This window comes from Ambystoma mexicanum, chromosome 6p (genome assembly GCF_040938575.1).
Source record: "Ambystoma mexicanum isolate Mex_15411 chromosome 6p, UKY_AmexF1_1, whole genome shotgun sequence".
In the NCBI taxonomy this organism is placed as follows: Eukaryota; Metazoa; Chordata; class Amphibia; order Caudata; family Ambystomatidae; genus Ambystoma; species Ambystoma mexicanum.
The window spans coordinates 247,377,691-247,404,014 of record NC_090935.1 but is presented as its reverse complement, the minus strand read 5'-3'; the positions used below and the strand labels follow the sequence as shown (position 1 = coordinate 247,404,014).

Below are 26,324 nucleotides of genomic sequence, written 5' to 3'. Positions count from 1 at the left end.
TGCAAAATAACTGGAGTGTGCAGTGATCAGACAACTGCAAATAATTGTGGGGGAACGTAATTTGCTGGAACCAACCCAATATGGGTCTAGACCAGCCCATAATAAGGAGCTAGACACAATAAACATATTAACTTATTTCAGGGAGAAGGTGTGAAGGTTGATTGGGGGGGGGGAAGTGCCTGAGTCCTGATACTTTTTGTTCTATCTGCGGCTTTCATGCTGTCGACCATCAAATAACCGTAACCCATCATGAGGCCCAAGTCATTTAGGTTACATACTTAAAGTGGCTACAATCTTTCATCTCAAACTGCACTCGATGGTGGTCAAAGCACCCTTTCAAATGATCCCAAACCTCTGTGTTGAAGAGTTCCTAAAGGATCTGCGTTATTGCATTTACTTTTCAATCTGCCCCCCCTCTTTCATTTAATGTATGCTGATTCCACTCCGATTTTGTGAAACTTCCTGGAGATGGAACCTTTGCTTTTAGCACAGTGAGCACCTGCCTCCTAGGCATAAATCAATGGATGGAGAAGACCTACCGCAAGGTCACCCCTAGTAAAATTGAGGTCAGGCTCAATTGATCCATAGAATTACACATTTTGACCATGTCCTCTACCTGCAACCAGGAACCTTAGATTTGTTATGGATGCCAAGCTCACATTAAACCAACAAGCATCAACAGTCTCATATTCAACAGATTAAAGAACCTGCTTCTCTTGCTGACTTTTCCGAATTATTATTATTATTTGTTTAGCGCAAACCTAGCTTCGGGAAGCAACGGCCAACATTACCATCATAAGGGGAAAATACAGGGAGGGAAGCAGCAGGGAGCCAACAGGGGAGGGTGAAGGTGGGCAATCGGCAGCAAGGGATCTACAAGCAATTAGAGTGGGGCAGTGGAGAGCAGATCACTGAGTCTCAGGTAGGGTGGGGAGTGCAAGGTGTGTGGACCTAGGTGTTAAGAGGGAACCATTCCTTGAAGAGGAACGTCATGAACTCTTTCCTCACCGTTTTAAGGCTGTCAATGCTTTTGTCACAACCAGTTTGGTTTTTATGAAGGGCATATACTTTTAGGCCTCTCAGGCTAATTAATGACATGCCTGAAGAGAGTGTAGAATTTGGCAGCATGAAAATGTGAGCATATCCCGCAAGGTTTGACATCTGGCTTCCTATCAAACAATTTACTCCTAAAACCATGTGCCCGATACACAAATCCCTAAATGGCCCAAAATTAACGCACATGTTCCGTAAATACGATCCTACTCTTTGACTTTGGTCACAAGCAGCGAGGAAACTCGTGGCCCCTGCCTTTAAAAGAGTTTAGTGACTGATCCTTTGCAGTCCTTACCGGCAAGATCCCCACTTTGCTGCGGAATTTGGGAACTTTCTGTCTTTAAAAAAAAAAAAATCAACGTGCTTTCTTTTTAAACTGTTAAACACACCGGATGCTTTAGCCAATTTCAATGGGCGTAATGTTCAACATTTTGGCAAATCAGATTGGCCAGGACTTTCCTTGCTGTCACATCAGCCAAAGTCAAAACATTGAACTGAAACTGGTTGGGTGAAGTGTAGAACACAGGACAACCTCGTGTGGGGTGTCTTCTACCGTCAGGAAGAAGGATGCGAGTGGAGTTCAATGCCCCCATTCCCTAACGATCTGTTACATGGATTACACTTTGGGTGTTTTGCTCATTCATAGTTCACAGTGGACACTACCTGGTACTGAAAAATGTGGCAAAATGTTTTGCGATGCGACCTCAAAAAAACATAACATTGAGCTTATGGCACATGATTCTTTCTGAATCAGTAACAGTGGGCAGACAAAAACACAACAAAGGTGGTGAGATTGTTTATTAACCAATCCGGCAAAATGATTAACCTGTGTGGTTAGTTGCAGTCTGAGTCTTAAGCCACATAGGCACAGAATTTGGGATCCGATTGTACATTTTGAACTGTAGGAAAACTTAAGGAGACCTGTGATTCGCGTATTTAATGTTACATGGTGACTAAGCAGCATTATTGAAAAGTAAATTGAAGATTTGCCAATGAAATAGTACTAATACAGTAGTCTGTAGTTCGAAATTCTGTTGGATAAGTGACTAAAGTGTTACGGATGATTGAATCATTTTGGGCAGGAATTATGTGGGTGGGATCAATATTAAGCTGTTTTTTACCATCAGTCCTTATTTGCCCCTTTATTTGGTGATCTTCTTGGACGCATCTCCAAAGACAGAATTTCCAGAAATAACCATATAGATCAGCAGTAGTCCAGATGGGATGGGCAAGTATAAATAAATCAAACTATTGTTCTGGATGGCCTTACAGACAGACACTGTTATAGAGTTTTAGGATCTTTTATTTGATTGCAACAGTAAACTTATCTAGAGGACGTGGGGGTTGTCCGGCTAAGGCTGCCTATGGCTCTCGCGACCTTCCTGTGGGCTCTCTCCACCCTAGCCCAGGCGCCCATTAGTCCATAATGTCCCTGATGTTGCACTAATGAAGGATACTCCTTACTGTTTGTGTCTTTCTGAACTGATATGAATAATCTTAAAAGACTGGCCTTCTCCAACACCCTCTGAGAATTTTCTAAGGAACTCTCCAGCTCCTGTCGCTGACTGACTTCACAGATTCTCACTCTCTCCCTTACTCTCCCTCCTTCTGTCACTACTCCTCGCCATCGCTCACCACACTACTGATCTTCTCTCTCTCCCTTCTCCCTACCCCCTCCCTCCTTTTATCTCTCTCTCCCTCCAACCACTAATCTCTCCACCCAGTCTTCTTCATGACCTGATCTTTCCACTGTCTCTCCTCCAGTCTCCTAACTTCCTCTCTCTACTCTCCACCCTCAACACTACTACCACCTACGTTCTCCCACCACCCTTTTTTCACACTCTCTCTCTCCCTATGACAATTACAGTTTTTCATTTTCTCCCCCTCGCTCTAGCTCCCTATCTCTCCCCTCACCTTTCCCTCTCCATCTTTGACAACTTTCACACACTTCACAACACTTTACTGAATTGGTACCTCTCTCCATCACTCTCTCACAATACCTTACCTGAACTCTTTCACACCCCCACCACAATCTCTTTCACACTCCTCTTCACAGTCTGCTCTCCACTGCCTGGTCTCTGTCCACCAACTCCCCTTCTGACCACACCTGAACACCGCTCATGCATATTTGTCTCCCACAGGCTTCCAACCTGCCATTCTCTGTGCCTCCCTATGGGACCTATTGGACTCCCATTCAACTTCCTCAGTTGGCCCAAGCTTCTCCTGCTGTTTTCAGAGGGGATAGGAATTGCTTTTCACATATTTTAAACATTCTACTTTTTCTTCAACATTCACCCCGCCGTGGCGGCATGGTAAAGCAGTGTTTTTTGTTTTACTGCACCGTCTTTCCTTACCGGATGGTGTTGTCATGTCTCCCTCATGGTTGTTTTGTCTACCGTTGACGGGCTGGGATACGAAGATGTCAAGGCTAGAATCTTTGCTAGCGAGCATTCTGTAGTGGTTCGTTCAGTTTTGTGACTTTGGTCATGGTCGTCTTTGAGGCATGGAGACTAATGGGAGGAGTAGACCTGCAATTGAGACACATGAAACCTGGCTAGGATAGAGGCTACTAGGCATTGGGGCTGCAACAATGGTACAATGCTTTCACACCACAAGAGATACTTGGGGGAGCCATGGTATCTGGTCCCGCTCAAATCTCACCCCACCTGGGTTAGAACAGGCTCTGGCAGTGCCATGGTAGGCTGCTTACTGCATGTTCAGAGGTATTCCTGCTTCCCCCGACAGGGTCGTGAACCTGACCCTGTGCCGCTACCAAAGTCTGGAGGAACACATATGTGTGGCGATTATGCTGATGGTTCTACACAACCCTACCTCTCCCTGCCTGGTGCACACCCTTCCACTAGCCATTCCAGTTTCTCTGCTACCTCCTCCTCCTCCTCCCCCTTACTTGTAACCCCTGGCTGCACCTCATGTACCGTGCTGCAGTGCTCTGTTACTCACAAGAAATCCCATGCGGACATTTGAATTCCACAAAGTAAGGAACATAATGCAAGACATTCTTGTGGGGGAGACCTCAACAAACTCGAAAGCTATGCAAGGTACTCAATGGAATAGGTTGACAAATGATAAAAACTGCTTCCTAACCCAGACCGGTCATGACTGGATAGTATCTACATCCAGTAACTGATGGATTACACACAGAAAGAATATTTCAAGTGAGAGGTTTGATAGACAGTAGTGGTCTTTAAAAGTAGGCGCTTTGGGTCCACTTTCAATGGTGGTCATTAAAAGTGAGCCCATCCTGTTCACCTTCGAAGGTGGTCTTTAAAAGTAGGTGCTTCATGTCCACCTTCAAACTATAGGCTTCTGTGTTGTCAGTGCTTCAATGTCTGATAAGATGACTTGAATACAAACACAAATGTTCTCTTTTCTTTTAGAATCATTTTGATGTGATGACGCTTTAAAGGGATTGGGTTGGCTCACAGACAGCATGGGAGCAAACAGCAGCACCGTGACTGACCTTTCAGAAAATGAGTACCTAAAGAAGCTGTCGGGCACAGAGCCCATCTCCGAAAATGATCCATTCTGGAATCAGCTGTTGTCTTTCACCTTCACTACTCCAACAAACAGGTAAGGAGTTGGTGTGTTCTATGTCCTTTGTAGGCTTGGAAATAAATAGCACGGGCCGTGTGTAGCACAACAATGTTTACCAACTTTAAGGGAAATGCTTGTTCTCTGGCAAGATTATGCATTAATCTTACAAACTGACAGATAAATATTATACTTGATGGAACATTATGGCTACAATACAAAGCCTGAAAAAACACAGACTTTCATTAGCTATATTTCTATATATATATATAACTATAACTGGCCCCCTTGCCACATACTGCTCATGACATTACGCATTAGTTCAGAGATGACATTACAAATTACATCACTGATGACATCACTATGCTATCCCCAGTTGAATCCATGATAATCTCATCTATTACCACATTGAATATATCTATCGGATCTTGTGCCATAGTTACTATGTAAACGACTTGCCCTGCTAACATGCAGAGTAACCATGTCTGTGTCTTGGACACGCGACTCTTGTCAACAATAGGTATGGGGCGTGGCCAGCGATCGCACCCCGAGGCCATGGCAGGAGTGTGGCCTGTGGACTTGGACATGAAGGCTTGACCTAGCCTTTCCAAAGGGCACATGCCTGATAATCAATTGAACTATTTTTCTGATACAAAAAATTGATAAAGCTTGGTGCCTACTTTTTGTGATTTATGATTGTGATTATGATGTAACATTTGTGTTTGAAATTGTATGAATACAACATCATTTTCTCTCACAGGTACTTTTACTGCTAGATGAATCCCATGAAATTGTATGTTATTTGTAGAACTGATAGTTTGGTTGTGCCAACGAAGCTGAGTGCTTTTCCAGTTTTGCCACTGGTTAGTGACAGGCTCTGTTGCTCCCACTAATTCAACCCAGGGATAGGTCTGCACAGTAGAAATACCCAGATCTTTAAGTGGGGTGAAAAAGGTTATGTGTCCGGGCTACATAGCCATTACTGGGTGTGGCGTAAGTAGTGAGTGCTTGGAGCCAAACCATATCTTGTCCTTGCTCATTCATTATCTGGAGATATTCTAATTCGAAATGTTGCTCTGTATAAGTGTGCCTGCAAGAAAGTGAGGACACTAGTGTATTATTATTATTACCAGGATATTTATTGAACATAGACCTAGCTTTGTGAAGCAACCAAGCGCTTTGCAAGTCCTATGGGGATGTAAACAGTGTGGGAAGTTGAGATACAAGGGAGCAGTGAGCTGACAGCGGGGCTGAGCAGGCAATTTGGCAGACAGGGATCTCAAATCAACCAGCGGAGGAAACTGGGGAGGAGGCGGAGCAGCTGATCACCCAGTGTCCGGTTAGGTTAGGTGAGGAGTGGGAGGTGTGTGGCCCTAAGTGTTGTGGGTGAGAGTCATTCCTTGAAGAAGAGGGTCTTGAGCTCCTTCCTGAAATGTAGAAGTGAGGGAGGGAAGGGGAGTCTGATGTTGACCAGGAGGAGGTACCAGAGTCATGGGGGCATAAACCGGGAAGGCCGAATGCATAACTCCACAAGTGCTACATTAACTTCCTCAAAGCATTTCCAGCCAGACCTGAAGTCCCTGCTTTTAAAATTGTATTCAAATAAGAGAACCAAGGAATTGAAAGATCAGGGGATTCACCCACGATCACAAAATGTGGTGATGTGGTGAAGTCAGAATTGTGACCCCGGTCTCCTGTTCACAAATTGCACATCTCCTACAACAGTTGTGAAGGGGAGGGGGAGGCGGAGACGGGCTTCGTCAGTTGCCAAAAAACAAACATATACATTCCTGTGCTAAATGCCTGATTTGAGTGTAGTTAAATCACTAAAACTCTATGAAGCTGCTTTTCTTAAGTATTGTTTTGTTTGTGCAACCTTTTGCTGCTAGCTTCATTGCCAACCCCTACAGCAGCCTGGAAGCAAGCGCCAATGAACTGGTAGCGGGAAGGTCGGGGAAATGCTGGAGTGATTTGAAAGGGGGTGCTCTGGCGACGTAGGTCCTCTGCTGGGGGACAATTATTAGCTTTCGGAGCCCAGAACCCAGGAGCACTCAACCCATGTAAGACCTAGAAATACTCAAAACAAAATAATTAACAGAATGTCCATAAACTATTTAAATGTACTGCTTGATATAAAATCTGTTCTGATGCATTTTCTGTTCTGCTCTGAAGCAAATGTCACATAGCCACACATATATATGACGGATCTAGAAACATTCCCTTTTCGATACATTAATATTATTTATAGGAACAGTGGTTACCCATACCTACCTTCGTTCTCTTGTTTCCGCCTTATTTTTCTCATTTCCCCTTTTCCTGTATTCCTAAACTCTTCCCTTCCTACCCATCTTTATCTTTCAATTTTCCTTCTTGCCCCTTGTCTAATTTCACATAACGCTGTTTTCCAAATCCCCATCCATTCTTTTCAATTCACATATTTTGTTTTGCTGGCTTTTTCTTACGTTTGTCAAATTCAATTTGTGAAATAAATTAGCACTTGCTCCTGACATCTGTGTACAATCTGGAGCCTCGGCTCTGAATCCCGACTCATCCTTTCATCCTTTTGAAGTTGGAAGAGTAACCTTATGTTGAGTGTTAGCACCCATTAGGTGGTGTCATGGGCCCCCCAGCCAATCATGAAGCTCGGAGTACATGCTTTACCACATGACTTTTCCCCGAATTCCTGAGACTCCTGAGAAGCGCAAGACTGCCATCTTTCCACCCTCGCCGAAAGCCCTCGCTCTCCCCGTTCTCACCTCCCCCTTTCACCACTTCCACCACTCCCACCCACTGCCCACACCACCCCAACTCAAGCCTCACTTAACCGGCAGCCTGCTCCCAGATGTCCTGCAGTCCTACGCCTTCCCCATAGCTATTAGCACCCCAAAAATCATGCAGGGCTTCTAATAGCAATGAACCCCACGGTGGATGGACATTACCCGTCAGGTAATGCGCCTGTCACCGCAGGCTTCGTTGCTTAAATAATATCAGCTTTTGCTAAACTTTGCAGAAGGGATTTGACAAGAAGAGCTATATCAAATAGTGATCTTGCTATTTGTCATCATCTCTTAAATAGGCATAGTATACTTGGGCAATAATGATGGCAGCAGTGGTATGCTTTACTAGCCGTTAAAGGCTCACGAGCCTGAGTTGATGAACCAGACTATGATATTATAGTGCTTGTAATGGCTTAAAATAATCTTTAAGCACTAGTACAATTTTACAAGTACATAATTCCGTAAACAACTTGACTCCCCTCTTCACACAAGGCTTAGACACCAACCTATGTAATCCTGCTACATAACTTTGAACACCTGCCACATCTGTATACCTGTAACTGTAACAAAGATGGTAACTTATACAAATAATTTAATGTAACCTAAGACTACACTTAGCAATCACCTTGTATGGGTAACTTGTGTACAACTGTGTAAGTAAAGTGCCTAGATGCTTCCGGGTTAGGTGCGCTGTATAAATGCAAAAATAAATAAATAACAATTAAGCAAGAGTTCACTTAATTTTCTTTCCTTTTCGTGAAATCTCATCCGTTGCATAGTTAAATTGCACACATTTAAAACGTTCATTATCGGTGATCTCTGATTGCCACTTCTAATTATCAACCAGAAAATATGTACTTTTAGAGAGCTTCTATCTGACCTCACTTTACTCCCTATGTACTTTTTCCCCCTAGAATCCCTTACTACTTGTGTTCCCAGTCTGTTGAACAGTAGCATCATAAAATCCCATCTCTTTTATTGGGGGAACAAAGTATACATTTCTGGGCTACTCTTTATTATGGAAGCACTCTCAAGTAGACCGTTGACGAACTTTTTGTAGAGAGGTGCGTCCTTGCCAGCTATGCACGAGCGCTTTCGTTTTGCGTTCCTTCATAATTATATCTGTGGATAACGCCCAATCTATCCAATTTCATCCAACCAGTCCTGCATCTGAATTTCAAACGTTTTTAGTGTTTCACTTGATTTGTTTTTAAAAGTATATCACAAGAGTTCACCAGTTGTGTCAATGACGCAATTACTTGCCTGTTTTATTGTAAATACAATCTTAGTTTTCTGAGATGCAAAGGAGTAGTTTGGGAGAGAAGGCCTAGTCCTAGTCGTATTAATTAAATTGGGACCTGTGATTGAAGGTTCTCCCTTTACGGGTGTCAAATGTTCCCCTCCAGCCATTAAAGCTAAGCTTTTAATGGCCCTATAACACACTGAAATCCATAAAGAATTGTTGGTCTCCCTTTTTGCTGCTATGCCTTGCTGAGAAGAGACCAAGAAAATCCCCTGTATTCCTTTTCGAAATGACCATAGTCTGCCATAATCTTGCGTGCTTTAGCTTACTTTATTCCTAGGGCATAGGCTTTGTTCTTGGTGTCTGAAAAATGACACCCAATGTAATAAGTGTTTTACCATCACCAATCCTTTATCCTAGAGTTGATCTAGGTAATTGTGTTTTCAGCGACGCGAGGAGAATCCCATAATTTTGCTATTAGAGCCTGCCAGGAGTCTGGTGGGAGGTGAGAGGATGTAAAGGAAGGAAAATAAAGGGAATTTGGGGCACCGAGACATGCAGAAGTAGGAGCCGTGAGTGAAGGCAAAGACAGCAAGGAGAGGAGGGAGCTGTGAACCCCAGGGCACCAATGCCCCCCCTAAAGTCCAATCAAAGAAGGAATCAAGTGGGTGTAGAAGGAGGTGTGGGCAGTGCGATGCACCGGGAGGGAAGAGGGAGGAGGAAGTTAAACGAGGGAAGAGCCACACAAAAAGGTTGCTGTTACTTCACCGTGCCTCCTGCAGTCCGCCTTCTCCATCGTGCACAATTGCACCCTATTTTTGTCTTGCTGTGTCTCTTGCACACTTCCCTGGCCTTTATCGTGCCCCTGGCACCCTCCGTTCCTTTGGTTGTGCACTCTTGCACCTTCTTGTCACTTTTTCGTGCTGCTCGCACTTTGTTTTCACCTTTGGTTCACTTGCACCCTTTTTTCTGCTTCGGGGCACTTGCACCCTTCTTTCTCTTATATTTCTTATTTCCTCTTATTTCAGCGCTGCTATCATATTTTCCTTCAAGCTTCCTTTCTGATTTCCGCTTGTTTTCTCTTTCTTTTGCTTTCGGCTTTCTTTCTGCCGCTTTACTTTCCTTCTGCTTGCTTTCTTGCTTTATACCTTTTCACAATTTGTCGCATGCCTTTCGCCCCGTGCCGGTTTACTTCGGTGCCTTCCTCCTACCGCAGTCACATGCAAGCTCTCGAGTTTCTCTCTCATTAACTTTCATGAAACTCACCGGGCAGTGTCGCGTTGACATGCGGTCCCTCCAGGATATGCAGGGGTTGAGGCCAGGGTTTTACCACCTGCCCCTTAGACATCCTTGGGGTCGGCACAGGTCCCAAAGGAATGATCACTCCACTGTATGTCGCAAGCAGGATGCAGGCAGCCTCACTCCGGCTCCTGGAGACATGGCTACCCCCCCAATGCCGCACCCCTCACACACACTGGGCCAGCGTATCACATGCAGTTCTCCTCCAGCCTATCTGCTCTTTCACGTCCCTGGTCCAGACGGCATCCCCAGATCACTCACTGCTTCTGGCAGAACTCCACCTTTTATAGTGTAGGGATGAGTCAAGTGGAGTCAGGTGTGCACAGTAGGGATAAAGTGGCTGACTCTATTAGTGGGACAGCTGTAAGGAACCCATGGTGGCAACAGTGAAGACAGACACAAGATATCGCAGTTCAATGGTGTTTATTAAACTGTATGTGCAGGTTGGAAAAACGCCTAATCTAAACCTAAATCTAAAATGAGAGGAAGCTACGAACATCAAATCATAATTATGCAGTCCTAGTGGCGTCTAGTCATGTAAAACGGCCTATGCTAAAAATCCAATTGCAAATCCTTACATCGAAATACAAAAAGGAGTGTGGGATAGGGTTCACAAGAAAGAAGTGTTCACAAATGAAATCGGGATGTGGTAGCCGGGGGTCGGCCCTCCCGACGTTTTGAGCAAGGGACACGGCGGTTAAGTTTACTTTCTACTAAAAAGTCTCTTGTCTCCGAGGACCTGATGTGGTCAAAGTAACAAACAAAACGTTATTTTCCGTATGTATGCTGGGCGATAACTGATCACCCCTGTATCCCCCTCTTCCAGGCTTAGATCCACAAAAAGTTCCTAGCGATATCAGGACCTTCAGTGGTTAGGTCTTTTGCTTCTGTGGGCCTGGCATGTGCAAAATTATCAACAAAAGTTCCTTTCTGATTGTACTTGGGTGATTGTACTTGGGAAGCCCTGGGTTTCCCTCTTCCAGGCTCAGACCCCTCTCCAATAGCAGCCTCCCTCTGTCAGTTTCACTCTGGCTTGTATTCAAAAGATTTTTCTATTGCATTCACTTGTCGATGGGGTGCTGGATTTTCACCCCTGGATTCCACTCTTTGGGCTCAGACCCGTCTCGAATAGCAGCCTCCCTCTGTCTGATTCACTATGGCTCTCATTCATACGCTTTTTCCTTTTGCTTTCACACATTTTTGGGTGACTGCTTTTCACCCTTGAATCCCCCTCTTCCGGGCTCAGACCCTTCTTGAATGTTGGCCTCCCTCTGTCGGGTTCCCTATGGCTTGGAGTCCAAAAGATTTCACCTTTCGTATTCACAAGTCTTAATGTCTTTATAAACAGTTCACTGTGGACATCCCTCTGTCTGGTTCACTCTTGTCAACACACTGTTCATTGGGACTTCAGACTTCGCCCCTTTTGGCATCCCTCTGTCTGGTTCACTCTTCCCACCTTTTGCCAATCACACAGTTCTTTCTCTATTCTCACTATGCCAGAATCATCTCCCTTAGCTTCCCAATTACATGCTGGTCAAAGACTTTCGACTGTACAGAGGGTTTTGCTAGACCCCTATATGACCACTTTGGCCTTTTCCTTCTGGTTCTCCTAGGACCTTTCTGGTATCAGTAATTTCAACAAATGTGAGATCAACCAGAGTTTCTTGAATGAGCAACCATGTGGAGCCATACCCCTCTGCAGCTGATTTTCCCTTAATGTTAACAGTTCTGTGAACTTTCCTTAATTTGCCATTTGCAATTTTCGTTCAACACAGTACTGTTTCTTATCGGCTCTCAGGCTGTGATGAACTGCTTGGCTTTTCTTGTCTCTGAAGTCAAGGCTGGTACCCCGTTAGCGAGCATCTCTCCATTCTGTAGACTTGGTCAATGTACCCTTGACCTCTGCTGCAACACACGCTGGCTATTATTCGTGGTCTTACGATTCCTTCCATGGAGGCTTTGTGGACTTTGGTCGGAAAGAGCAAGGTTGCTTCTCTCCTTGCCACCCTTTCGGTTCTCTCCTCCTTTCTCCTCTTGAACTGCCGTGCTTGGATAGCTTCTCGTCATGCAGTCTGCACTGCTCATCGTGTGCTCTATTGCTCTGCCTTTTATCCTTGTGGGGAAGGGAAAGGGCCGTCGGATGTGTGTGATTTTGATCAATTGCCTGACATTGCCTGACCCTTGTGCTGGGACATGTCGGGTAAACGGCTCTGGTGTTAGTCCCTTGTTTTTCGTAGTGTAAGAAAGTGTTTGTGACGGAAAAGAGTGGGAGATTAGAGTATCTTGAGTATCCTACGTGGTAGGATTGGGAAAAGGTGTTATACGAAGGGGGAAACCGCGTCTCACCCGTCGGTGTCCCACTTCCTCTCCCTGATGACCCCTCACCCAGGTGATCCTCCCTCACTGGTCAACCCCCAGGAAATGGATCCCATAGCGATGGCCGCGTCCTGGCCACCTGGATCACAGATCCCCAGGGACTAGTAACTGAGACACCTTCATGTTTCTCACACAGCCTAGTGCTAGGTTGTAGTAATAGATCCTGTCTTGCTTCACAATAATTTTCTTATGCGTAATCCGCATTGATCTTAGTTGCATCTTCCTTGTCTCAGTGTTTGTTAGAAATGGGGAGATGGGACAAGATCAATGAGGGTTCTTGCGGGGCGAAGGGTAATAAGATTGTTGAGATTGGGGTGAAGGGGAACTCCCAGCTTGATTTTTATATCGCCAGGCCAATTCCGTTTTCCTCATTTCATCTTTCTTTACTAATGATTTGTAATAGTTGGACTGATCTGGATTAGAGGCTCTTTGGCTTGAGTTGGGGAAGGACACGTTTATGTTATATCCAACCAGATTCTGGTCCCTCTGGTTCCCATATTTCCCCACCCTTGTCCTTCTATTATGATTGGACGTCTCTTCCTTATTCAAGAGAGATAGACCCGAATATCGTATAAAGGCGTCAGGAATGTCTTCCTCATCCCTTGTTATCCTAATCGGATACCGTGTCTCATCTATGTGTCTCCTGGATTTATTACCCCAGACCCCCTACCCAGGTGATCCTCCCTTGCTTGTCCACCCACAGGGTTGGGATCCAAAAGCAATGGCCCTTCCCTCGTCACCTGAACAGAGGAACATCAGGGCCTACCTGGGAGAATACCCTCAGGTTTCTCACATAGCAGATTGAAGGAATGCCAGAGAGGTTCACCTGTTTCTCTGGAGACTCAGTTGTGAGTGAATTTTTAGGGTCACACTATTTCTGTGTGGTAGTGACTATGACTGGAAATTCTTAAACACTTATTTTTCATTTTATATTCATAGAGTGAAATATCAGTGCATTTATTTATAAAAGTGATCTAGAGGATTGATTCTTTCTCTTAGTGACAGCGTAAAAGAGGAATTTTTGAAATGGCTTCTCAAAAAAGCTCATCAAAAGGTATTGGAACAAAGGAAACTTCTGCCTTTGTGGCTTCTAACCTTAAGGCCAAAAAGTCCCTCGCAAGTTCTGATTGGATTTGTATTTTATTTCCATTTCATTTAACGCCTTAAGCCAAAGCGGCTAACATGGAAGCCATCTTATTTGAAATCCAAGCCCTTAAAGCTTTCATGGAAGTTACAAACAAATATTAGCAACTGAATGACAGATGGACTAATTTCGAGGCCCTCATAGGTGAGGTAAAAAGGTTTGGAGAAACAGAAGATGTTACATATCATGTTGTGTGCTTCTGTGTTCAGAAATCTGCACTAGCTCCTCAAAAGCAAAATGAAGATTTAGAAAATAGAAATTGCAGAAATAACCTACTCATTTTTGGTCTTTCGGAGGGAGTTGAGGGAGAAGACGCAGTGCTATTTTTGAAATAAAGGCTTCCTAATCTGCTCAAATGTTACTCTTCTATCACTCTAAATATACAAGTGTGCATATGATTGGTTTTAAAAATCTAAATCCCCATAAGAGCTCCAGCCCGTGTACACTGATTGTTTTACTTTTTGAATACACCCAACTATAGTTGATCACTCGGAAAGTAACTAAAATGTTATGATCACAGCATTTTCATCTCCCAAGATGTGTCTAAGGCAACTGCGGTACAAAGAAAAGAACTATTACCATTTCAGCCTGCTCTCAATCAATTTAATGCCAGATTTGGATTGGTACATCCTTGCACATTCAAAGTAACGTTTAAAGGCAAGACCTCAGTATTTGATGATCCTACGGATCTCATAAATTGACTCTGCAATATGGAAGAAATAGATACTTCACCGCACACCCAGAATCAGCAACCATCCACCTCATGAACTTACTTTTAGTAATTGTAGGCGTGGACCTTTAGCTACGTCCCTTTACCCAAATTAGGCCCACCTCTAAAATTAGTAAGTGTGCCTTTTGTGCATAAAGCAAGTTTATTGTACAAGGACAGTAGGGGGCTTAGATGACATCTAAGAGTCAAACTAACCCTGGTCTCTCTGAACCACACAAAGAACACACATTATATACAACTTGCAACAGTTAATACACTCTCCCAGATAGCGTTACAAAGTCAACCCCCCCAAACATGATCGGTTGTCCTGTACAGAGAAATCTAAAACCCACACAGTTCATTGGACACAGACATTATAACACAAACCCCTAAACACTTCTAATTACAAGGTTTACATTTCCAACACACCCCTTCCCAAAAGCCTCTCCATATTTGGTGGCAGCCTTGCCTCTTAGTTACACAACAACAGAATTCCAATCCATGAAGCTCACCGACCTACCTACCTACCTACCTAAGCACATGAAGATCAGAGAAAGACATGTAGATTCTCTTTTGACCTATTCATGTTTGCTAATCGCATTGCCCAGACCTGTCCGGTGTCTGATTTTTATGAGTTCTATGTGGCTGACCTTTTTTATTCACATGAGTTCCGCCCACTCTCTGACAACACAATCGTTCTCCTAAAATGTATTACTACTGGTCTCTGCAAGTGCCCCAGGAGAAGCAACCTGCTTCAAACACCCCATGATTTCACAAGATGCCTATCTCTTACAACAATGACCTCTCCAGTTCACCAGAGATCATATCTTCCCTTGCTGTGCAGTACTTGAGCCATTTGCAAACTGACCGCAGCTACCCTATTGATCGACTTGAAAATCCTGTTCCCCAACTGATGACAAAGCCTTTGCAAACCTTTGCCATGATGGCAAAAGCACCCTTCTAATTAATCCACTATGCAGAGACCCATGATACTCAGAGCAATCCCAACTCATATATTTCATCTTTTACTAAATTCAAAAAACACTTCCCATACATGTATACCATTTGTGTGGATTTTATAAATATTATGATCTCCTATCATGAGCGCCATTCATACTGCTAAACTCCATGTGCCCATATTGATCGCCTGCTTTACCCGAGTGTGGAGGGGCCCTCCGTGTGACAATGTTTCATTGTTGCGTTTCTGTGTGCATGCAAATCTCCAAATGCATTGCCTCTACACAAAATAAGTTACCTAAAGTAACACTTATCCCATTTACCATAAATATTGTAATATTTGTAGCAATTTGCGAAAGTGACAGAACTGACAATGACGTGTTAACCCCTCCACTCCCATCAGTTGTATGGTGCGCGAAGTTTAAACTTTTCCAATTTCCCAACATTCTACTGCTTATATAGATATGAAGTTATGTTTTGGTAACGTTTATTCATTCAGAGATTTTATGTTTGGCCTATTTTCTACGGGTATTTTTTTGTCTTAATCTAAAGCGACAAAAGTAGCTGAATGTGAATACCTTGGAGTAGTGTATTGCAGTCATTGTCCCTGATATTCCCTCTTGTGATGCCTTAGTTTTGTCCAATGACATATAAAATGCTACAATGGTATATATTTTTTATTTATTTAGAGTGCATTCTTTGTGTGAGATGTATTGTTAAGATTTCCATGATTGGGTCTGTAGCTAATGATGAAACTAATACTCATACACTTTTCTTGGAAAGTTAAAGGCCTCAACAATCCGGTTAAGTGTCGAAACGTTCTTGTACATCTGAATAGATTCAAGGCATCGCTTGCCTGTATACAAGAAACGCATTTGTCTTTACAAGAATCCATGAAATTGAAAACATTTTTGGTGAGGGAGGTTCGTTAAGCTGAGGGGAACCTCAATGGTGTTGCAATATTAATTAAAAAAGGGATGAAGTACTAAATTGTACTTCTAGATTCTGATACTAATGGAAGATGGACCTTAGTTAAATTACAAATACAATCTCAGATTGTTTCCATTGTTAATTTATATGGTCCCACAAATCCAGACCCCATGTTTTGGGCTGATATATTAGCAACATTATTAACCCGTTTTATGGATAGAAGATCAAATTGTCAATTTAAAAACAGAAAAACACATAAGGGTTTCTACAATGTACTTTAGAGGTTGGTTTGGTAGATTCTTGGAGTCTTGCACATCCAACAGATTTTGATTTAATTTCATTCCTCATAATACACTGTCTAGCATTGACTACATATGCATCTCGAAATCCATATGTAGTACAGTTGTAGAATCTAGGATCGAAAGTTCTGTAATATCGGATCATGCTCTAGCCAACAAATCTTGATTTGAATAGTGTTGAAAAAGGTTCTAACTGATGGAAATTTAATGGATTATCATAATTTTGAAAAGTCCTATGTGAGGAGCCAGGGATGAAACTGACACAAAGGGTTCCTAGTTTTGGTCAATGGGCCTCATTACGACCCAGGCGGTAAGTTACCGCCTGGGCCGTGACTTTACCACCATGGCGTAAACTACGTTTACGCCATGGTGGTTGGCGGACTTACCGCCCCATTCCGACCTTGGCGGGGCGGTAAGTCCCCAATCCCCATTTACCCTTCCCCATTCCCATTTTTGCCCCATAGGGCATAATGGGAGTGGGGAAGGCGTTAATTACGCCACCGTAAATTTCGGTGGCGTAATTAACTCCATGGTCCCTTAGCGCCATGGATTTTAACACCTGCTAAAAGCAGGTGTTAAAAGCGCCATGGCGCTAAGGGACCTCGTAATTGGCGGTAAGGGGTCGGCGCAGCTAACGCTGGCGTTAACCCCTTACCGCCAGGGTCGTAATGAGGCCCAAAGACTTTTATTAAAATAAAAGGTGTTGGGGAAAATGCCTCTCTGTCCCTCCACTAGAGGTGTTTCCCTACCTAAAACCAAAACTAAGGGTCTGTCAATGTCAGAATGTTCAAAGTAAAACCGTCCTGTGTCGAAATTACTATTCTGGCCCTTGCACTCTAAGAAAATAAACTCTACGGTGAAATGGGTAATGTCTTTGACCTTCAGGGCCTGATTCATGGAAGTGTTTTATAATAGCGCAATCCCATTGGAAAACTTTCCATGAATCAGGCCCTCAATCTTTTGTAAATGTTCAAAAGGAAAATGCATAACTCCAACACAAAATTTACTGAAGGACAGAGTTCCTTATTCCAGAGGGATTTCTTTTCCCTCTTTGGTATGTTCAAAGATATCAGTTCTGTGAAGTTCTCTTAATTCAAAATGCAACTGTTCCACAGAACAACTGGTCGCTTTCTCTTTATCTTGTTGGGATACCTGGTGTACTCTCCCGCCAGGTTTTTACTCCTTGTTTCCTTGGTTTCACACATCCTTTGCCTAGTCCTGATATATCCTTCTCAGGACCCTTTTAACTGATGTATTTCTTATACATTGTTTAGCTTGTCCATGCCTGGTGTGTTTCCCTTTTCCCTATGTAAACACACTTGCACTTGCCTGGTATACTATCCTGCCAGGGCTTTCTTTAAATGCACACAGTTTGTAGTTTTTACTTGGCCTGGTTTTCTCCTTCCATGGCTTTTCCCATGTGTGCTCTACACATGTTTTAGACGTAATCATTTCTTGGGTTTACTTTATCCAACACAATGCCTGCATGGTACACTATCCTGCAAGGGCTTTTCTTAAATTTGTATTGCATACACTTACAGAACTTAGTCTCGTACTTCTTGTTTGCTTTCCCTTTCAACAAAAGGTTAAGTATTTCCTTCTCTTTCAAATATTCAAATATTTTATTTGTATCTTTTACATTTATTTGCCTTCTGCATGTCTGCCCGTATTACCAGGTGTCCCTGCTTCCCTCTTGGGGACTCACCGTTTATTGCAGGCATTCTTCTCTCTTCCCGCAGGCAGCTGGTGGCAGTCGTTTGGCTTCTCTTTTCGCCTCACTGCCTTGGTTCTTCAGCGCATACACCCCTCGCGGTTCCTGCTAGGCTCTTCTGCTTTCCCTTCGGCTTCGGCAAAGGAAACCCTGCTGTTCCACACCTGCAAACGGCCAGAATCCCTTTGTCGGCTTGTGGCGTTCTTGCAGCGTGGCTGCACTCGCGGACAGATTTCACTTCTGTCTTCTTGAGCCGGCTGGCTCCACAACTACCTCTGCATCCTCATGGTCTCCTGCTCTGTCCTTTCCGAACCAGTTCTCTCCTTCCAGCAGTGGATTCCAGACAGCTGTTGCTGTGATTTAATTCTGCCGGCTACAGGCCTGTGTTCATGACAAGTAGCGCACAGCCTGTACTCTTGATCTTTTCTGCTCTGCATTACTCTGTCCATCTTCCTTGACCCAGTGTTCCTGCGGTTATGGGACTAGTAGTTCATTTTATATGTAGAGTCTAAGTGTTCTCAGAAGTTTTCGAAGGCAAGTTAGCTCTTAATAACTTGTAGGTAGAGTCTGAGAAGACCTCATGCGTTTTAGAGGGTAAATCAAGTCTTGATGATTTAAACACAGATCTGGTCAGCTGGTTTTCAGTCCTCCTTTCTAGGTGTTATATAAAGCGTCTCGCAGGTGCTGCGTTCCTGACCTTCCTAGTTCTTGCTGTGACGATGTAGCCAGTCTGTCGTGGATCGTAGAAGAGATTTATTTGTAACACGGGGTACCAACCCAAATCCTTCTTGGAATACACAGAATCGGCTTCCAACACCACGGGACGGCACTTCCCTGATTTACGTGGCGTCCGAACAGTGCAAGCACTGACAGGGAAGGCTAAGTTGGATGTCCGAGGATGTTGATGGAGTTTGTGGAGCGAGGTTCCAAAGCAGTAACAACTGGCTGAGTTTCAGGATACAAGGCACCAAGTGGAGGCAGGAGGCAGGTGAATGACAAGAAGTGGAAACCCAGGTAGGTACCCAGAGTTAACAATGGAGGAAGCAGCACCTTGGAGATAAGAGCCCAGGACAATAAGGCAAGAATTTGGAAAGCATGAGACCTCCAGGACTAAGGCAGGGAACCATAAGAGTGAGCAGAGACCCAGTAAGGGGGAAAGGAACCTAGGCCAGGTGGGAAAAGAATAGGCACAGAGCGTTCCCAATGTCTGAAAAGGAAAGCCAGAAGGAAAGGAGGCTCAGCAGGCAAAGGGTGCAAGTTCTAACCTATTACAGGGCGAGGACATGATTATGGGTCTGACCGCGTTGAGATGTGGTTTGCGGTTGAGATTGGTAACCAGAATATACATCGCGGACTAATACAAGGCTTTGACCGCACGCTGGCGTTGCTGCAAGAACAGGTGCACTGCGCATGCGCGGAGTGACAAACTGTCGTCCATGAATGCACAGACCCGCAATCATGGCCACGCCCACAGGACCAGTTCCCAGGACCCAGAGCGTTCTGGACAAGTGCTAATGAAGATAGATCCTCCATGTCGGGGACTGCTGAGTCTAACAACGCCTTCCCCTCATCAATGTAAGCGGCATGACACAAGGTGGATGAGGGGTGGTGTAACAAAATGCCATTAAGGCAGTGGGTATTGTAGGGGAGGCAAGCTATCACAAGTATGACACAGACACAATAAGTACAATTTGTAATGACCTTTATTGAAGTTTCTGGGGTTGCAAAACTCCTACTCTGCCTTATAACTAAGATGGGAGTAGTCTCGGCCATCAAACGGAAAACAAAACAGTCCTAGTAGAGTCTTACAAATCCAAATGGCCTATGCTAACAAAAACCTAATGCCTGCCCTAGCTCTTGTAAAAAAAGTGTATGAAGGGGAAATATATGCCAAGGAAAATCAGTGTTCAAATTAATAAAGGTAGCTAAATCAGCTCTCCTCCCAATGTTGGACCCCACAGAGTAAGGTGGTCTTGGTAGGCAGGATGAAGCACTCTGGTTCAGATTCTAAGCAAAATAAACCGTTCCTAAACGTGGATTGAGGCCGGCCTGGCCTTCAACGTTAAAGTCTCTCGTTCTGATCTCCAAAATGCTGTTTCAACACAAAGTTCATGTAGGTCCCCTCTGCCGCGCTCAGACTTCTTCAGACAGTTTCACAAGGGTCCCCCTCTGTCGGGCTCAGACCTCTTTAGCGCACAGTTCAACGAAACTTGCAAAGGGGCTCCAGCCGCATTAAGGAGCTTGTAATACGGCTATTCTATATCATCTTTTTTGAGACAAGAGTCCTACAATACAGTCTCCACTTGTGGGATATGGCCTTCTGCATGTGTCTCTCGCGGCCTGTCGGAGGCAACAACCTCTAGTAGGGAACTCTTGAGGGTTTTTGACACGCTCTCTCGTCCATTGGTCTGTGGCTCTGCTCCAGTAGGTTTGCCTTTGCCCGGAAGTCTTGCTCGTACTCGTGTTCTGCCTTGCTCGGAGTGTGTCGTTTGGTGTTGCCATTTATCCATGTAAGGAGAGCTAATTGGTATCAGGTGTATGCACTTGAAGTCAAGTGCCTGACTTTGCCTGACCCGATTAACGGGACATGTCCAGTATGATGTATGAGAGTTACTCTGTCACCCTCTTTCGTGGCCCAGTTTTTGTGTAAAAAAAAAAAAAAGGGGGGGATGACCTCGGAGAATCCTACAAAATAGGATTGTGTAGATTAAAATAAAAAGGTTAATACTGCGTCTCGCCATCGGCTGCCTCACCCCCACTCCATGAAGACCCCTCACCCAGGTGATCCTTCCGCATTGGTCCACCCCTAGGATCTGGATCCAAAGGTGATGGCTGTGCCCTGGCCACCTGAGAGAGAGATCCCTGGGTACTAGTGGGTGAGACACCCTCTGGTTTCTCACAGTATGGATGGGTTATCCTTAAAAGAGGAAGGGGAAACCATGCCTTTTCCGATGTTGCCCTGCTACTCCCCTGGATGTTGTTTCCCCCCGCTGATATGTTCCTCCCTCATATAGCCGCCCCCATGGTCAGGATCAGGTAGCGGCTTCCATCCCCTGGCCACATGGGCAAGGTCACTGCCAGGAAAGAAGTGATAACACCACCGGATTCATCACACCCATCTCAAATTTCATCAGTTATTCTTTGAAAATAATATTTGGCTTTCTTTTCTCTTTTAAAGCCAGCGATTGCATGAAGTATGATGTCACTGCGTTACGTTACGCGATGACGTCACGCAAAAAACGGCAGGCAGCCATTTTCCATTGCTGAGGTTCGCGTAATTAGTCCATTCTTATGAAAGACTGTTTATTCTCGCTCAAGGATGTTTGGTGCCTCAATTACTCTCTGGATGTATGGTTTTTAACAGAAAGAAAAATCTATAAACAGTATCAGATTCGTTTTTTGAGAAATGTAAACAAAGTAAGTGAAATTTTTTAACACGATAATATGTATATTAAAAGGTGAAATTAGGCTTAACAATTTTTTTTTGAAAGATTTAAGAAGATTTTTTTTGAAAAAGGAAAGAATGTGAAAAATGAAATGTAAAAATAAAAATGTAAAAAAGGAAGACGAAAGAAAAGGAAAATTCGAGTTGCCTACACATGAAAATTGGTTGTAACATGAACGACCATGTATTAATTCTCAATTAAAAGTTCACAAAGAGAGGCTACAAAGCAGATGAAGTGGAAAGAGAAAAGAAAGCCAAACAATCCACTAGCACGGATCCTGGCGACTTGGTGGCAATCGTACCTGAGGAATAGCAGAACAAGAAGGTAATTAGCTTAAAGAGCAGATGAGAAAAGTATTTCTATTTCTGGGTAGAAGGGGAAAGGGATGCTAAATGCCATGATTCCCCTGTTTATATCATTTACTTGAAGAAACTAAGCAGTAGCCTCCCAAATAGAAAAAGACTCTTGATAAGCAAGTCTATTGATTCTAAGTGAAACACATGATTAATATACATAGTCTAAATATTTGACTCCTTATTATTTTCAGGCAAAAAATATTTGGAATGGCTTTCTTTGAAAATAAGAATAAATACTGTTGATGACAAAACACATGAAAATTCAGATAGAACGTTGGTTGACGTATAAAGAATAGAAAATTAGGTGAGTGTATTAAACAGAATCACTCGCCCCCACCATTTCTACTAAATATCTTTTTGACTCAACTTTTGACTACTATTTCACTTTCTTTTTCTTCCTTCTATATTTTCTTTTTTAGTATCTCTCCTGAAGAACCACGGATACTCACCATGGGGGGAAACGTGTTGAGAGCAAAAAAATATGAACAGAGAAATAAATGTGTGTATATGGAAATTTATAAATACATGAAGGAAATTTAAAGTTGCATGAAAATTAATGCAAAAAATAAATTTCATTTATGGAACAGCAATTAATGAGTTGTCTATATTATTTCTACCAGAAGCGCAACCTACTAAAGTGCTCTTACAACAAGAAAAACGTTTCACAAGGCAGTCCAGAATTGGCAGGTCGCTCTATATGTCTTGGGGAAAGGATTTCTCTATTCTACACAAGAAGAGTAGATGTATGATAATAGGCCATGAGGGTATTAGACATGGGAGGGTTTTTATCGAGGGAAAATGGGGGATACAATGTCTCACCCGATGAAGCTATGACATCTACCGGGAAATCATCCCCTCCCTCCCCACATGATCCTCTCTCGTATAGCTGCACTGTTTGTGTATTCTGATCTAACTAGTGTCTAGGTACTCAACTAATTTGGCGGCTATGAATGGCATGTTTTGTTTTATCTAAGGGAGCTTGCACTGTGGTCAAGGATAATTCAGAGATGTTCAGCAGTGTGACTGTAGCTTGCACAATTGAGTTTTTGTCATTCAAATATATTCTATGAATGGATGCTGTTTAGCCTATTCATGATAGCTGCACTTGGAGTGCCACAACTTTGGGACTTTGTCATCCCCTGATAAAGTAGATGACACCCTGAACAGGTGATGCAGATAGTGAAGAGTGTCGGTATGGGCTGAGACCTCAGCTGACCGAGGGTCTACTCCATAGAGGAATGGCTCCAATGATGATGTTCGACTAAGGGCAAGAAAACAAGCCCTCCTGGAAAATGACTGAAGCCGTGAGGCCCCACTAAGCATGACTCTAGTTGACGAGTTAGCTTACCACAGAGCCTACTGGGAGCGCATATACATCCCGCCAAGGACTTGGTGCTAAAGGCGGTGGAGATCCTGAAATAGAGCTTTGGAGAGATGATGGCCCCAAGTTGGCAAGTACTATCATGGTGTTGATGGCTAAACTGGTGTCAATTAGGACTACAAGTACCAGGAACCTCCATTGGCTCCGCATCTGTGCAGGCGAAGTGCATAGCCATTGTGCCACGACCCTCGCCCAAAACCCCCTTTGGCAAACCCATTGGCCAGATGGAGTCAGGACTCGGGCCTCTAGAGCCTGGCATCCTCTTCAAAAGCCCTCATTGGCCAGTCCTGGCGCCTTTGGCGCCAGGCTCATACATCATGAACAACAATGTGCTTGGGAACTACTTTATTGTATTGTCAGCCAACATGGAGGCATCCACATAGCTTGGTTCCCTAAGACCAATGCGGTCTAGTGTTTTGGGTGTGGCAGGCCTGGAACTACTTTCCCTGGTACTACTTTGCCTGAGCTATATAAACCACACCCTGACTGCAGAACATGCTTCGTGTTACTTTGCAGCTTGCAACGTGACGCTCACCGTGTCCAGCTATTCCCTCGAACCTCGGAGAAGCAGAACCTGCAAGGAGACAAATGGAACATCATTAGCAGCAGCAGCTTAGCTTCATCTTTAAACACTCGCAGCTACTGAGAACAGTTTCCTCGAATCTGCACGCCTCCCGGACAGAACGACCTGAAAGAGGAAGATAGAGGCAACATTGAAGAAAGCTGTAGAGACATTTACAAATTACGAACTGCTCAAAAGGCTTACCAGGCTGGTTGTCTTTCGGCTGGCACCACGCCAGACATTCCACTCGCGCTGAAGAACACCGCAACCTAAAAGGAAGGAAAACACAGGTTAGCAAAGGCAAGACTTTGCAGTGCTGCGCATAGCGCGTAGTTACTGCATCATAGCGCTCTTAATGCGCTATCATTTGCCAGCGGGGCTCAACCAAGCCAGTTCGCTGCGCTGAAGCTCTGCATACCTAAGGGAGAAAAAAGAGACATTTTAAACAAAGAAAGGCAAGCAGCATAGCAACAAAACTAAAGAACAGCAATAAGACCTACCTGAGTAATATCAAATGGGCCGGCGTCAGTGAAGTAACTGGACCGCACTCGTCCATGAAAGACAACGCGCCCCTGCAAAGAAGGCAGGACGGAGAGCACGCCTAATTCTACCACAAGGTAGAACCTTCCCCGCAGACCTTTATTTGCCCCAGTGTCTTGGTCTTGCTTGGTAGTTCCATACCACAAGCACAGAAGTTCAAAGAAATCTTTCTCTTAAAGCATTCATCTTTTTACTTCCCCTTTTGCCAGGGATAATCTTGATCATTGCGCATTTCAGAGTTCGTTCCCTTTGCCGCTTTATAACAAGACCCCCAACATTTCACGTAGACTTTCGAGTGGACTACTTCCTTTCACCGTACCACTCCGCTACTCGGTATCACTGGCTTCACAGTTATTGGCAAATTAAAAGTTCACTACTGGTTTACTTTCTTTCGCGTCTCATCAGCACACGTGCAACCTTCAATTGTGAGATGCATTGTTGCTGCTTCAATCTTTCCTTGACACAAACAAGCCTTTCATGTCTTTTGCTAACTCACCGGTTGTGTGCATTCCTTTCTTGTCTGTGCAGCTTTGATTCACGAGTCCAGGTTAATACTACAGGCTTTTTCTCGCCTCCCCAACTCTGTTGTTCACCCGCGAGGGTGGCTGGTGTCCTTGAAACACAATGCAGGTTTCTGCTTGTCTGGGATTTGGCGTTCTCTGCATATCCTTCATGATTTCGCGGAGGCAACAACCTTCTACAGGGATCTTCAGGGTTTCCCCACCCTTTGCTCTAGTCCCTCGATCGGCCATCCTGCTCCAGTGTGTTCGCCTACGCCCTGTATGTTCAAAGCTGAGAAGCATACCAGCGAGTAACCCGGCTGGGTGGTGTCCCTGTGGATACCAGGTGAGCGTAACACATTGTCGCTCACCGAATCACATGTCAGTGACGTGCTGTCATGATCTCTGCTTCCAAAAGATCAGGACTTGCCCGACTCCCTTGGAAGCAGACCCATAACCCCGGTTCCGAGTGCCAGCCAGTCCCAATTGGGACCTTTTGGACCCTGTCCTGGCGCCAGTGGCACCAGGCTCATAAAGATGCCCAGTCCCAGCGCTGGAAGCGCCGGGCTCATAATGCTTGGGTGGACTTACCTGCAGCAGACCATGCAGCTTACTTACCTGCCAGTTGAACCCCTGATCCTCTTCTGTTTGGGACTACTTTTCCTGTTGGGTGGGGCAGGAGCCACTCCCTAGGTTCAGAACACTGGAACTCTTCTGGAAAGCAGGAACTCTTTTCTTACCTAGGCGTGGCTGTGGAAGGAGACACCTAAGCACTACAGGAGGCTATTTAAACCACACCCGATGGATGAATCTTGCTTTGCGTTATTCTGCATTCTCTGCAGCAGAACGCTCATTGTGTCTTCTGCTTCTGATCCTGGGCCTAAGGGAACAAAGGCTTACCATCCTGGAATCCAGTCTTCAGCAGCACCTGTAAAGACAAAGAAAGAACAGGTTAGCACTACGGTCTTCAGTGGCAGCGCATCTCTAACCTGGTCCATCGGCTGTCACCAACGCCTCGCGCTGCATTCCGGCATCTGAAAGACAAAGGCTTACATACTCTTCGCATGCTCCGGAGGTCTTTGCACTGCATTCCGGCATCTGAAAGACAAAAGAAGGTGCGTTTAAAGACATTGGGCAACTTTATTACTCACGTGCCATTACTCCTTCCCACGCCGAATCCAGTGGGTATTCTAGCACCCTTCAGCTTCTCTAAAGCTCCGAACTTGTACCTGCAAGATAAAAGGGACAGTTAGTGCGCATCGTGAAGCAGGCTACAAGCGCTTACTTACGTGCTTCCAGGCGCTTCTATTCCTCACGTGGGTTCGATCCTCAACTCTCATCAACCCGCCATCCGCCATCGCCGGAACCCTGCAAAACAAGAGATATCATTACAAAAGACTTTTAAGACATTGAAGTGCCCAGAACTTACCGTTCGTGCAGTTAACGACGGACAGCAGTCCTCTGAGGTCAAGAGGCCTGCACCCTTATC

The 26,324-nt window shown here is 44.4% G+C and overlaps 1 protein-coding gene across 2 annotated transcripts in view; it reads left to right on the top strand.

Moving 5' to 3' along the window:
* The window catches only part of DYM (dymeclin), a 1,763,009-nt gene that overhangs the window by 128,528 nt on the left and 1,608,157 nt on the right, over positions 1–26,324 (top strand). For both annotated transcript variants that reach the window (XM_069626954.1, XM_069626953.1), the window contains exon 2: positions 4,452–4,644. In XM_069626954.1, coding sequence (XP_069483055.1) covers positions 4,505–4,644 — 140 coding nt within the window. In that variant the 5' untranslated portion in view covers positions 4,452–4,504. The remainder of the gene's footprint in view (positions 1–4,451; positions 4,645–26,324) is intronic.